General features: G+C 44.9%; 2 protein-coding genes across 3 annotated transcripts in view; one reads left to right on the forward strand and one right to left on the reverse strand.

The window, feature by feature from the left end:
- LOC144495918 (uncharacterized) overlaps positions 1-7388 on the reverse strand; it is a 42607-nt gene extending 35219 nt beyond the window's left edge. The window contains exons 1-2 of the mRNA XM_078216732.1: positions 7293-7388; positions 5314-5379 (exon numbers count right to left, since the gene is read on the reverse strand). Of these exons, the coding sequence (XP_078072858.1) occupies positions 5314-5379; positions 7293-7364 (138 nt within the window). The 5' untranslated portion in view covers positions 7365-7388. The remainder of the gene's footprint in view (positions 1-5313; positions 5380-7292) is intronic.
- Positions 5118-13797, forward strand: part of grhl2b (grainyhead-like transcription factor 2b) — a 100189-nt gene continuing 91509 nt past the window's right edge. Inside the window, exon 1 of one of the 2 annotated variants that reach the window (XM_078216730.1) lies at positions 5118-5515. In XM_078216730.1, the coding sequence (XP_078072856.1) occupies positions 5496-5515 (20 nt within the window). In that variant the 5' untranslated portion in view covers positions 5118-5495. The remainder of the gene's footprint in view (positions 5516-13797) is intronic. The other variant, XM_078216731.1, reaches the window with a different exon arrangement.

The following is a 13797-nucleotide window of genomic DNA, read 5'->3' on the forward strand; positions in this document are numbered from 1 at the left end:
CTGGAAAGAGGATTCCAGGCTCGGATCTATTTGGCACCCAGATTCGGCACTTAGGCTCAAAATGGTAAAATCAGGCCCGCTGAGTCTTTCTGTCTTTATTTCAGATTTCCAGCATCTGCAGCATTTTGCATTTGTCTGAACGAGCTAGGAACTGCTTTTTTATTTTCTTATCTCCCTTACCAATTCTTTCTTTGGATTTTTTCCATCCCATAATGTACAAAATAAATGAACACTTTTCAGTGCACTTCTCAAAATGTATCATCTTATATGATAATTGATTGTTTTTCACTGAATAGTGAGACCAGCAATGGTCATTGTCTATGGAACCATAGAATCCCTACAGTGCAGAAGGATGCCACCCGACCGATTGAGTCTGCACTGACAAAAATCCCATCCAGGCCCTATCTCCGTCACCCCACACATTTACCCCGCTAATCCCTCTACCTACACATCCTGGGAAACTAAGGGATAATTTAGCATGGCCAATCAACCTAACCCGCACATCTTTGGAGTGTGGGAGGAAACTGGAGGAAACCTGCGCAGACACGGGGAGAACGTGCAAACTCCGCACAGTCACCCAAGTGGGAATTGAACCCAGGTCCCTGGAGCTGTGAGGCAGCAATGCTAACCACTGTGCCACCCCACCGTTCTTCATGCAAACTCCACACAAGACAGTCACCCAAGGTTGGAATTGAGCCTGGGTCACTGATGCTGAGGCAGCAGGGCTCACCCTGTGCCACTGTGCCACCCTATTTATAATATATTATATTTCAATCTATAGTATTTTGAATAAATCTTGGCTGGCTCAGGGAATTTTATTGCCTGTAATAAATGTTGATTATTTGTTTCTGATCTTCTCCCATGCGTTTAAATCAAAAACAGAAAATGCTGGAGACCCTCAGTACATCTGCATTTGTGAAGAGCACAAATTAACATTTTGGGCATATCAGAAAGTAGAACAAAAGCTATTTTCCTTCCTTTCAGAAAACAATGGTCTGCACCTGAAACACCAACTTGTGTTCTTGACACAGACACCGCCTGTGGCACGGAAAGCTGCCAGCAATTTCTGTTTTTGTTTTGGACATCCACCTGTTTATAAAATATTGATGTGGAGATGCCGGCGTTGGACTGGGGTAAACACAGTAAGAGGTTTAACAACACCAGGTTAAAGTCCAACAGGTTTATTTGGTAGCAAAAGCCCATTCGGCCTCTGATATTCAGGTAAGCGTTCTCCAAGGCGGCCTTCGCGACACACGACAGCGCAGAGTCGCGGAGCAGAAACTGATAGCCAGGTTCCGCACACACAAGGACGGCCTCAACCGGGATATTGGGTTTATGTCACACTATTTCACATAAATATTTCTGCTTTTTTCCTCCTGAGTCTTTATCATGCGATCCTAGAATCAGAATTTATGTCACACTATTTGTAACTCCCACAGTTGCGTGGACCTGCAGAGTTTCACTGGCTGTCTTGTCTGGAGACAATACACATCTTTTTAGCCTGTCTTGATGCTCTCTCCACTCCCATTGTTTTGTTTCTTAAAGACTGGATTAGTTGTAAGTATTCGCATTCCAACCATTATTCATGTAAATTGAGTCTGTGTCTTATAAGTTCTGTTTGTGAACAGAATTCCCACTCACCTGAAGAAGGGGCTCAGAGCCTCGAAAGCTTGTGTGGCTTTTGCTACCAAATAAACCTGTTGGACTTTAACCTGGTGTTGTTAAACTTCTTACTATAAAATATTGTCCAGTGTCTATACTGTTGGTCCCCGCTTCCCTTGGATATAATCAATTACTTAACTATCATGCTGTGCTTATCCTTTATCTTGTTGCCTGCTTTCCCTGATGAACATCAGACACTACTCCCGTTTCTCAAACTACGTTTCATTGCTCTGACTCTACAGGGTCCCGAGAAACAACACGGATTGGAAAATCCACTATCTTGAATGTGTCTGGTATTGACATTTTGCATACTTAAGTGCCATGGCTTCTTCCATGTGCTATCTCCCCCTCACATTACATTTATTTATTAGTCACAAGTAGGCTTACATTAACACTGTAATGAAGTTACTGTTAAAATCCCGTGGTCACCACACTCCAGCGGCGCCTGTCAGGTACACAGAGGAAAAATTTAACATGGCACATCTTTCGGAGGAAACCGGAGCACCCAGGGGAAACCCATGCAGACACGGGGAGAACGTGCAGACTCTGCACAGTGACCCAAGCTGGGAATTGAACCCGGGTCCCTGGCGCTGTGAGGCTGCAGTGCTAACCACTGTGCCACCGTGCTGTCCATATAATGCTGCAAATTCCAACATCTGTGGTGGGTAAATTGTTGGAAGCTATTTTGAGAGACAGGATCTACAGGCATTTAGAGACGCAAAGACTGATTAGGGACAGTCAGCATGGCTTTGTGAGTGGAAAATCATGTCTCACAAATTTGACTGAGTTTTTTGAAGGGGTAGCCAAGAAGGTAGATGAGGGCAGTGCAGTTGATGTTGTCTACATGGACTTTAGCAAGGTCTTTGACAAGGTACCGCATGGTAGGTTGTTGCATGAAGTTAAATCTCATGGGATCCAGGGTGAGGAATCTAAATGGATACAAAATTGGCTTCTTGACAGAAGCCAGAGGGTGGTTGTAGAGAGTTGTTTTTCAAACTGGAGACCTGTGACCAGCGGTGTGCCTCAGGGATCAGTGCTGGGTCCACTGTTATTTGTCGTTTATATTAATGATTTGGATGAGAATATAGGGGGCATGGTTAGTAAGTTTGCAGATGACACCAAGATTGGTGGCATGGTGGACAGTGAAGAAAGCTATCTCCAATTGCAACGGGATCTTGATCAATTGGGCCAGTGGGCTGACAAATGGCAGATGAAGTTTAATTTAGACAAATACAAGGTGATGCATTTTGGTAGATTAAGTCCTGCCCTAGTTCACTCAGTTAATGTTAGGGCGTTGGGGAGAGTTATAGAACAAAGAGATCTCGGGATACATGTTCATAGCTCCTTGAAAGTGGAGTCACAGGTGGACAGAGTGGTGAAGAAGGCATTCGGCATGCTTAGTTTCATCGGCCAGAACATTGAATACAGGAGTTGGGACGTCTTGTTGAAGTTGTACAAGACATTGGTAAGGCCACACTTGGAATACTGTGTGTAATTCTGGTCACCCTTTTATAGAAAGGATATTATTAAACTAGAAAGAATGCAGAAAAGATTTACTAGGATGCTACTGGGACTTGATGGATTGAGTTATAAGGAGAGGCTGAATAGACTGGGACTTTTTTCTCTGGAACGTAGGAGGTGACCTTATAGAGGTCTATAAAATAATGAGGGGCATAGACAAGGTAGATAGTCTATATTTTTTCCCCAAAGGTAGGGGAGTCTAAAACTAGAGGCATAGGTTTAAGGTGAGAGGGGAGAGATACAAAAGTGTCCAGAGGGGCAATTTTTTCACACAGAGGGTGGTGAGTGTCTTGAACAAGCTGCCAGAGGTAGTAGTAGAGGCGGGTACAATTTTATCTTTTAAAAAGCATTTAGATAGTTACATGGGTATGATGGGTATAGAGGGATATGGGCCAAATGCGGGCAATTGGGATTAGTTTAGGGGTTTTAAAAAAAAGGGCGGCATGGACAAGTTGGGCCAAAGGGCCTGTTTTCATGCTGTAAACCTCTATGAGACTTAAGTTTCAATGCCAGTCTTTCCCTACTTTCCTGAAAGCCACAGTCAATATTGGGATGGGGTTTAATGACCAGCACTAATCAGGCATCATATCCAACTGACTTTCCTTCACATGGAGGCTCGATGGTGAAAACAGAGAGGCATGGCCGAGCAAACTATTTCTCTCTACAGATGATGCCTGACCAGAGGTTTCTGATCCTATCTCAAAAACATGTAACTTTTCAGCAGAGTCACAGGATAGCAATCAGCAGGGAAAACGTTGATGGATTTTCCTCCTTCCTAACCAAAGGAAACCGACATCAATTATTTGTCCTTCTCCAATTAGTTCAGTATGGACCATGGATCAAAGCAGAATCTTACATGATCTGCAGTTAAATAACACACCAATTGAATGTACGTACCCATAGAACCATCAGTGAATCTAATCTTACCCCATATAAATACATATACTTACACAAAACATTCATATCAACTTGATTTACATTTAATGTTTCAAATTTGGCTTTGTTAAAAAGCATGAATAACGAGTGCAGAAGATAACCTATCACACGTATCTCCTAAGCTAACAACTGCCATTTATACAGGGTTGTATATGGAGGGTGAATAATGGATACTGTGCCTTAAAGTGATTACAGAGCAGTAATCCAATCAAGCAGTGTTTGAGAACTTGAAAACAAAAATTGCAGTGGTTTATATAATTGTCATCTGAATCCTGAAATTATGTTGCTGCCTTGAAACTACTCCAGGTTACTGGTTTTTGAAAAAAACTATATGGTAAGCTTCGTAAAGTGATTTTATTCAATTTTGAGTACATTTCAGTGCCAACAACAGGTGGCGGAGCAGAAGGCAGTTGCCAGTGTATCTCATGCTGTTGATACACTGACTGAAAGATTAACAATTGTGTTACAATCCTAACCAAGAAATACTTTGCAACAAGTTATCATGCACTTCTACAGCCACTTTCCACACACACACACTTAATTCCATTTAGCATACTGTGATATTCCCTTTCAGTGATGTTATTACAATAAACAGTACTTGTGATCTATCTCTGGGCAGCTATTTTCACTGGTAACACATTTTGTTTTCTCCCTCAGTTCATCTTAATGTTATTGTTTTATCCCCATGCGCATTTCTTCCATTTGGGCACCAAAAACCACATTTCCAGCATTGTCCTTTTTTAAAAAAAAATCCATACTCTTCTTCTTCTCTCAGGTGTGCGTCAAAATCCGTGTTGGTGTGATATTCTCCAAGATTAGACACCCTTGCTCTCTTTCTCTCTTCCACCCCCTCTCAGGTACAGTACCTCTGTGTCTGCGTGTGTGTGTGTGTGTGTGCCTGTGAATTCACGGTGGGTGGATCTATGCACCTTTCATCCAGTCACTTACCTGGTTTCGACATCTGGTGCCGCCCACTGGAATCTGAAAGCATTCAGCCTAGGAAAAAAACTTTTTTTTTTACCTCCAGCACCTCACCCAACTGAAATCTGCATTTTCTCACACACACACACACACCTTTATATATAAAAAAATCATTCTTGTTTTTTTTTGGAAATTCTCTTATCAACTTGTACTCACAGTCGAGTCCCACTATATTTTTCAGAAGGAATTTTGATTTTATCCCCTCCTCCTCACCTTATGCAGTCCTGTAAGTCTCATGTAGTCCAGGTACATCGTTGGACTGCTCTCATCGCACCGGTTCTGCAGAAAGTGGAAAAGAGGAATTACCTGTAGCCCGGGTTCTGCCTTCAGACCGCACCGCACCGACTAGAAAGTCCAGTTTCGCAAGAAGAGGAGCCGGGAAGAGCCGGGGAAATATGTCACAGGAGACGGACAAGTAAGTGAACCTACTGGTTCTGGCTGTCTCTTTATCCACCGCTTTATCTCTCATGGTCTCTTCTTTTTCAACACTTCCACTCCCACTTTACCTCAGCAAACCTGACTTTTATCCACATATTTCCACTGGATCATAATTTTATGAACATTTTTTTTATTAGTTACTGGATTCTGCTCAAGTTTGCCCTCCCCAAAAAAAACAAAACACCAATCGGCCATTTTCTGACCAGGGATCCAAGCTGGAGTTTTTAAATTCTCCCCTCCCTCAGGAAAACAAAAAGAGAAACAAATGTTTTTGTTTAGTTTTGGTGATTCTCCCTCCCGCTGGTGTTGGGTGGATTTAGGCGGGGTGGGGTTTTTTTTTTGGAAGCGAATGTGCGGCTTCCCAATGCTGGGCCCTGGGTGAGGGGGGACTGAACCTGGCCAGTCTCCCCCCACCACCCCAACCTGGGGGAGGGGAAGGCTGTTACCTGGCTAGGCACCCCCCCAACCTTGGAGGGGGCTGTTACTTGGCCAGTCTTTCCTCCCTTACCCCCCACACCACCAGATCCTCACCTGGGGGTGGGGCTGTGTTACCTGGCCAGTTACCCCCACAGACCCTCACCTGGGTAGGGGGGGTAGTTATCTGGCCAATCTCTCTCCTGCCCCCTCACCTGAGGGGGGCTGTTACCTGCCCAGTCTCTCACCCCCTCACCTGGGGGGAGTGGTTATTACCTGACCAGTCTCACCCTCACCACTCAGACCCTCATCTGGGGAAGGGGGCTCACATTCCAGGTGGGCTCTCCGGGTGCGTCAGCATTGCGCCAACAATTTGTAGAGAAGGGGGGAGTGTGTGCAACCCCCACCCCTCCCTCGGGGGGGGGGGAGTGTGTGAGATACACAAAAAACCCCACAAAACCCTGGAGATACACAAAAAAAACCCCACAAATGAGGAGGAACCAACAATTGGAGTTTCCTGTCTGGGTTATTTATGATGTTCTGATCGACCACCTGTCCCCACCCCTCTTCACTGTTTTTAAAAGTAAAGTTGACATGATTTACAAATGGAGACTTTACTTTAGAACGAGCAAAGACACACACACACCCTCTTCCATATTGTGTGGAGTAATTTGAAACCACGACTATATTTCAAAACATGCAAATGCCACAATAATCAAAATCCTGCCTGAGGATTTGTTTCTCTCTCTGTTTGAGGGTCGTTGGAGTAAACAACTGGTCTCCAGTCTGCTGCTGGGGGTAAGGGGTGGGGATCTCGCACACCTTCTCCCCCACCCCCACCCCCACCCCCACCCCACCCCCACCCCCACCCCCACCCCCACCCCACCCCCACCCCCCCAGTGCAGGGTGGGTGGTCTCAAATACTCCCCCCCCCTCCCCCCGGGGGGTGTGGGGGTCTCACACACTCCCCTGATGGGTAGGGGTCTCAAACACTCTCCTCTGGTAGGTGGGGGTCTCACACACTCTCCCCTAGGGGTGGGGGTCACACACACTCCCCCCGAGGGTGGGGCGGGGGTCGCACACACTCCCCCCAAGGGTGGGGTGGGGGTCGCACATACTCCCCCCGAGGGAGGGGTGGGGGTCGCACACACTCCCCCCAAGGGTGGGGTGGGGGTCGCACACACTCCCCCCCCCCCCCCCCCTGAGGGAGGGGTGGGGGTCGCACACACTCCCCCCGAGGGAGGGGTGGGGGTTGCACACATTCCCCCCCCCCCCCCCCCAGGGGATGGGATAGGAGTCTCTCGCACTCCCCCCTTCTCTAACAGTTAACACCATCTTACCTTCTCTCCAGTGAGTGCAACATCCCTCTTGTATTTATTCCTTTGCATTTCACAATTCTGCAAGCTCGCCATTCTTTAGTTTGCGTTCATTCCTGACTCATTTTCTTTTCGTTTAAGCAATGTGCGGACAGACCCTCCGGTGTAAATATTTAGAATTTTGTTTAAAAAAAAGTCACTTACTTGCCTGGATATCTAATATGACAGGTGAAGGGATGGGAGAAGAGGAGAGGTTTCTTTATGTGAAGAACTTTAAAAGAGATCCCAGGCCACTGTCCAGGACTGAGGTTGAATTGGGTCAGAGTCTCTTTAATACTTCTCACTGTAATAAAAAGACAATATTCGTGTTTCTGGATACTAGCCTGGGGAATGACTGATTGTCTTTTCTCACATAGCAGTGGATCCCGGGGTAACTGCTGATGTTTTTCTTGTTTACTGCCACCTTCTCCCCACTTGTATAAACTTTGTTTTTGGTGGGGGAGGGGGTGAGTTGGGAGGCGGGAACCTGTTTTTAAAGTCACCGTGTTTTGCCTACATACCCCCTTTTTAAACTAACAGCTGTTGTGGGGTGTACTTTAATGTCCGCTGAAACCTCAACAGGTCCCGCCAGATAAATAGGAAAGGAGAGGAAAGCACCCAAAATAATCTTGTGGGGGATTAATGGGAGACCATTTGATCTTTGTTTGATTCCCCCTCATTTATCTATCAATCTTGTTTGATGTGGGGCTTCTTTTCCCATATTGACACATGTCAACTCTTAACTCATTGCAATAATGAGCTGGAAACAGCTGGAAATGCAACACTGATAGATAACAGCAGATCAGGCCTAAAGCTAGCATGCTGTCACGAGTCACTCCTGGAGCAGATGGGTAATGGTGTATAGTCCATAAATGGGTATTTAAAAGCAAAACACTGCAAGCGCTGCAAAGCTGAAATAAAAACAGGAAATGCTGGAAATACTTGGCAGGTCAGAAAGCATCTGTGAAGAGAGAAACCGTTAACATTTCACGTCTGTGATCTTGGTGGAAAATCACACATCTGAAATGTTGAGTTGAAGTGGGGGCGGCATGATGGCACAGTGGTTAGCACTGCTGCCTCACAGCGCCAGGGACCCGGGTTCGATTCCCGGCTTGGGTCACTATCTGTGTGGAGTTCGCACGTTTTCCCCGTGTCTGCGTGGGTTTCCTCCGGGTGCTCTGGTTTCCTCCCACAATCCGAAAGACGTGCTAGTTAGGTGAATTGGCCATGCTAAATTCTCCCTCTGTGTACCAAACAGGCGCCAGAGGGTGGCGACTAGGGGATTCTCACAGTAACTTCATTGCAGTGTGACAAATAAATAAACTAACTTTAAAAAAAAGGTCTCTCATTTTGAGACTGAGTGGCTAAGCAGGAACATCAGAGTGTTTCCTGCTGCGGACACTGAAGGGAAAACATGCCAAATCTTCTAGCACCAACCTCATTAATTATGCACTGGTATATTACACCATATTCCGTGGTAGGGTAGGCCTGGATGGTATGTAGTCCGTCATCGTGTCCGGATGCCGTATTGAAAAGGTGCTCACAACACTGACCCACTATTGGAGAAAGAAGATGGACCTCCTGAAAATGAAGATAGAATCTCTACCGTGCAGAAGGACGCCATTCAACCCATCGAGCTTGCACTGACAACAATCTCACTCAGGCCCTATCCCTGTAACCCCCTGTATTTACCCTGCTAATCCTCCTGACACTAGGGTCAATTTAGCATGGCCAAATCAACCTAACCCCCGCACATCTTTGGACTGTGGGAGGAAACCGGAGCACCCGGAGGAAACCCACGCAGACACGGGAGAATGTGCAAACTCCGCACAGACAGTGACCCAAGCCAGGAATGGAATCTGGGTCCCTGGCGCAGTGAGGCAGCACTGCTAACCACTGTGTCACCGTGCCGATAGATCATTGGGAGCATTCTGAGACGAGAAGATGGACCTCCTGAGAACAAAGGTGGATGTCCAGGAAAATTCTGAGGCTGGAAGCTGGACCCCTTCCAGGATACCAAATCTGGAAGGTCCACCTGACCCCTGACCCATTGCTGTGGTGTTCCAGGGTCAGGGGCTGCAGGCAGCCTCCACCCTGAACTCCGGAGGCAGCCTCAGACATTGATTTATTATTGTCACGTATTAGCAGACAGTGAAAAGTATTGTTTCTTGTGCACGATACAGACAAAGCATACCGTTTATAGAGAAGGAAAGGAGAGATTGTAGTATGTAGTGCTACAGTCATAGCTAGGGTGTAGAGACAGATCAACTTAGTGCAAGGTAGGCACATTTCAAAAGTCTAATGGCAGCAGGGAAGATGCTGTTCTTGAATCGGTTGGCATGTGACCTCAGACTTTTGTATCTTTTTCCTGACGGAAGAAGGTGGAAGGGAGAATGTCTGGGGTGCGTGTGGTCCTTAATTAAGCTGGCTGCTTTAACGAGGCAGCAGGAAGTGTAGAGAGAGTCAATGGATGGGAGGCTGGTTTGCGTAAAGGACTGGGCATCATTCACGACCCTTTGTTGTTTTTTGCGGACTTGGGCAGAGCAGGAGCCATACCAAGCTGTGATACAACCAGAAAGAATGCTTTCCATGGTGCATCTGTAAAAGTTGGTGAGAGTCGTAGCGGACATGCCAAATTTCCTTAGTTTTCTGAGAAGACTATGGTTCAGGTTGTTCAGGTGAGTCCCGATATCTGCACACCACGTTGTCCCAAATTTGCTTCCCATTGACATGTTTTCCCACTGGCATTGTGGGAAATCTGGCATGTGGAGGGCGGCGGGGTCGGGCCTTCCCATTATTGGGATGCAAATGAGGTTCACGCTGGCCTCTGGTGGGTTTTCCGTCCCACCATAATGGGCACCAGCAAAAGATCCTGCTGTAAATTCACATTGGCGTGAAACTGATTTCTGGCCTCCCATCATAATTCCCACTGTGCCCAACATCAAACATGTTGGCGGAGGCTTGGGAGAATTCCGCCTGTTAACTCTGTTTTTTGCTCCATGGGTGCTACCTGATCTGTTGAGTATTTCCAGTGTTTTTTGTTTTTATAAATGGATATGTAAAGCTGTTTTTTATTGCTGAGTTAAAAGTCTTTTTAGTTTTAATTTTAACATTAAAATCCAGGAGCCTCAATAGGCAGGGTAGATTTAGAAAAAAAAAGTTGGAATTGCCCTTTTACTTGGACCATCACTAACACGAATTGTTTTTTAAAAAAAATATGCAGTTAAGTGAAATCACAACCCACAGTTCATACAGTTTATTGAAATCACTCATGGGTCCGAGTGGCTGTTCTAAAAGTTTGTGTGTCATAGAAGCAGCTGTATTAAACTCTGTTTCCTGGGATTGTGGAGGTAGCAGTATAAGTCAGTCCTAGTAGTGACATATAGCATAGAGTCAACTAGGAAATATATAATATTGGTACAAGTACCAATTTTGATTAAAAAAGATAGACTGAAGCAGTTTCCAAAATACCCAAGGAGAAAAAGTAACAGCATCTTTTCAATTCTTTTATTTCAAATTTTCCCATTGACATTACTTTGGACAAGAACATGAGACAGATAACTGAATGCACCTGACAAATAAACAGTCAAATTTGGTGCTGAGAATCCAGTGCCAAGTGTTCTTTGCACTGGAGATGTGATTATATATATATTGTAGGCATGCATGTTTGTATCACAAACGCAGCAGGCACATATCTTGGTACCTGATTTTCAGTGTGACGAATGGAATATTTCTATCCCCCACCCCCCCAAAAAAAAAGCTGGGATGGATCAGTTCCTGCTGATACACTCAAAATATCAGCAACAAAATGGTGAAAATGGACGTGAATGACTGTTTTTGATTTTGACATTTGATTTGATTTGTTATTGTCACATGTATTGGAATAAAGTGAAAAGTATTGTTTTTTGCACGCTATATAGACAAAGCATACTGTTCATAGAGAAGGAAAGGAGAAATGCAGAATGTAGAGTTACAGTCATAGCTAGGGTGTAGAGAAAGATCAACTTAATGCGAGGTAGGTCCATTCAAAAGTCTGATGGCAGCAGGGAAGAAGCTGTTCTTGAATCGGTGGAACGTGTCCTCAGACAAGGTCATTACGTCTAGGCCACAATACCAATGGGTATGGATGTTTTGGTTTTGTTCCCACCTTTCTTGAAAAGGCTGATTCACAGTGGAGTATGGTTTGTAACTAGCAGTTGCCCTTTGTTATATTATTCAGACGGTTCCTTTGTGAGCCCTATACAGTTAACTGGGGGGTGCTTGTGGGGGGGGGGGGGGGGGGGGGGGCTGGAGAGAGCGGTTAGAGAGAGAAAAGTGATGAGCCCAATTCAGATTATGTGCATGGATTTAGCAGCAATCACTGAATAGTGCCTGAACTAAGGTTCAATCTTTTTTTTCTCCTTGGCTCACATGAGGCTGGATGTAGTGTTCAGTATGAAGGGCTATCAGGATGCAGTGTTAGCCAAGCATATATAATTAAGCACAGGTTATAAATTAATATCTGGCCTTTCTGGGTGGCATTTACTCAGTGAGAAATTTACATAACCCATTTTACTTCCTTTTTTAATAGATTGGGAAGAGAATACAGTTCCCACTTTCAAAAAGGGGAACTACGAACTTTTGTTTGCATTTCAATCCTGTGCAGGATTATTAACTTGATCGTTAAGAGTAAACATGAGTGGTTAGCGCTGCTGCCTCACAGCGCCAGGGACCCGAGTTCAATTCTGGCCTTAGGTGACTGTGTGGAGTTTGCACATTCCCCCTGTGTCTGCGTGGGTTTCCTCCGGGTGCTCTGGTTTCCTCCCACATCCCAAAGATGTGCAGGTTAGGTTGAATGGCCATGATAAATTGCCCCTTAGTGTCAGGGGGATTAGGAGGGTAAATATGTGGGGTAATGGGGATGGGACCTGGGTGGGATTGTTGTTGGTGCAGGCTCGATGGGCCGCCTCCAGCACTGTAGGGGTTCTACGATTCTATGAAGAGTATAATAAGAGACCAGTAAATAGCACGTCAACATGTATTCAGGCAGAAAAAGATCCTGGATGAGCAGCCTTCTTGCTGGTGAAGCTTCTTTTCACTCTCTCTAAGGCTTCCACATCTTTCTGGTAATGTGGCGACCAGTAAGACAGACTAATAATCTGCCTTATTGCTACAGAAATGTTGCTAGGAATCAGATAGAACCAGGTTGCTAAAATATTGAGCAGTGGTGTGCAGGATGCCCTGAGGCAATTCCATAGTATCGAAACAGTCTGTTCACATAAACCATCCCTTCTATTCTTGGCACTGCTTTTGTTTATGACTTTTCTTGCATTCAGCTTCTGTGGTGCTCACCAGGTTGACAGTTATTAAAATTCAGTCTCGTACTCAGGCAACAAAGCACTTTCCTCATAGTAACGTTAGATATTTTCTGTGTGGGATTTTTCTCAAATGTTTATCGAAGAGTTGGGAATTTCTTTGTCTTTATACGGGGTTCAAATCTTCTTGAAAAATTTGAGGTAGAACTTCTAACGGCTTACTTGATTCCTCATCGGAATTATGGCAGCGAATGGGAGAATCCCCGCTGAAAGTTCTGGCTTTATTCAAACTTGCATTGTACTGATACATCAACAAAGGTTGGCTTTCCCTATACTTTTTATTTAAAGTAATTGACTGAAAGCCTGTATCAAAGAGGGGCGATCACATAATTCATTGAGATTTTCAACAGGGTTTGTCAGCTGAGGATTTGTTAGAATGACCTATTTCTTTTTTCCCTCTTTTATAAGTGTTTTTGCCAATTTTCTTCCCCAATTTTCCTTATCCCACTGCCTTTCATGGGAATATAGTTCTTCAGATGCTGGAAGCATTTTGGTACCTAGGTACCTCTTCGTTCTTGAACAAAGTGTCAAAAGGCTGTCCAGTTGTAAATGGTGTTGTGTTTCAATTCAATTAGGCCCACGCCTCGAATATTGCAGGCAGTTCTGGTCACTACATTGCGGGAAGGACGTAATTGCATGAGAGAGGGTACAGGGGAGATTTAGAAGGATGTTGCCAGGAATGGAGAATTTTAGCTGAGAGGAAAGCTCAAACAGGCTGGAGATGTTTTGTTTGGAACCGAGGAGGTTGAGGAGAGATTTAATTGAGGTGTACAAAAATTGAGGTGCTTGGTTAAACTGGATAGGAAGCCAGTATTTCCCTTAGCAGAGAAGTCAATAACTAGGGGACCTAAAAATTTGGAGTCATTAACAGCATGATTAAAGGGGAGAGGAGGAGAATTTCTTTTCACCCAGAGAGTGATGGGTGCCTGAAAGAATACCTGAGAAGCAGAAACGTTCAGTACATTTAAAAAAAAACTTGGATGTATGCTTGAGGTACTGTAATCTACAGGGCCACAGTCTAAGAGCTGGAAAGTGGGATTAGGCTGGATAGTTCATTTTGAGCTGGCAGAGACAGAATGGGTCAAATGGCTTCCTTCTGTAAACTTTGTATGTTATGTTTCAATGGGATCACGATG

This window comes from Mustelus asterias, chromosome 7 (genome assembly GCF_964213995.1).
Source record: "Mustelus asterias chromosome 7, sMusAst1.hap1.1, whole genome shotgun sequence".
NCBI lineage: Eukaryota > Metazoa > Chordata > Chondrichthyes > Carcharhiniformes > Triakidae > Mustelus > Mustelus asterias.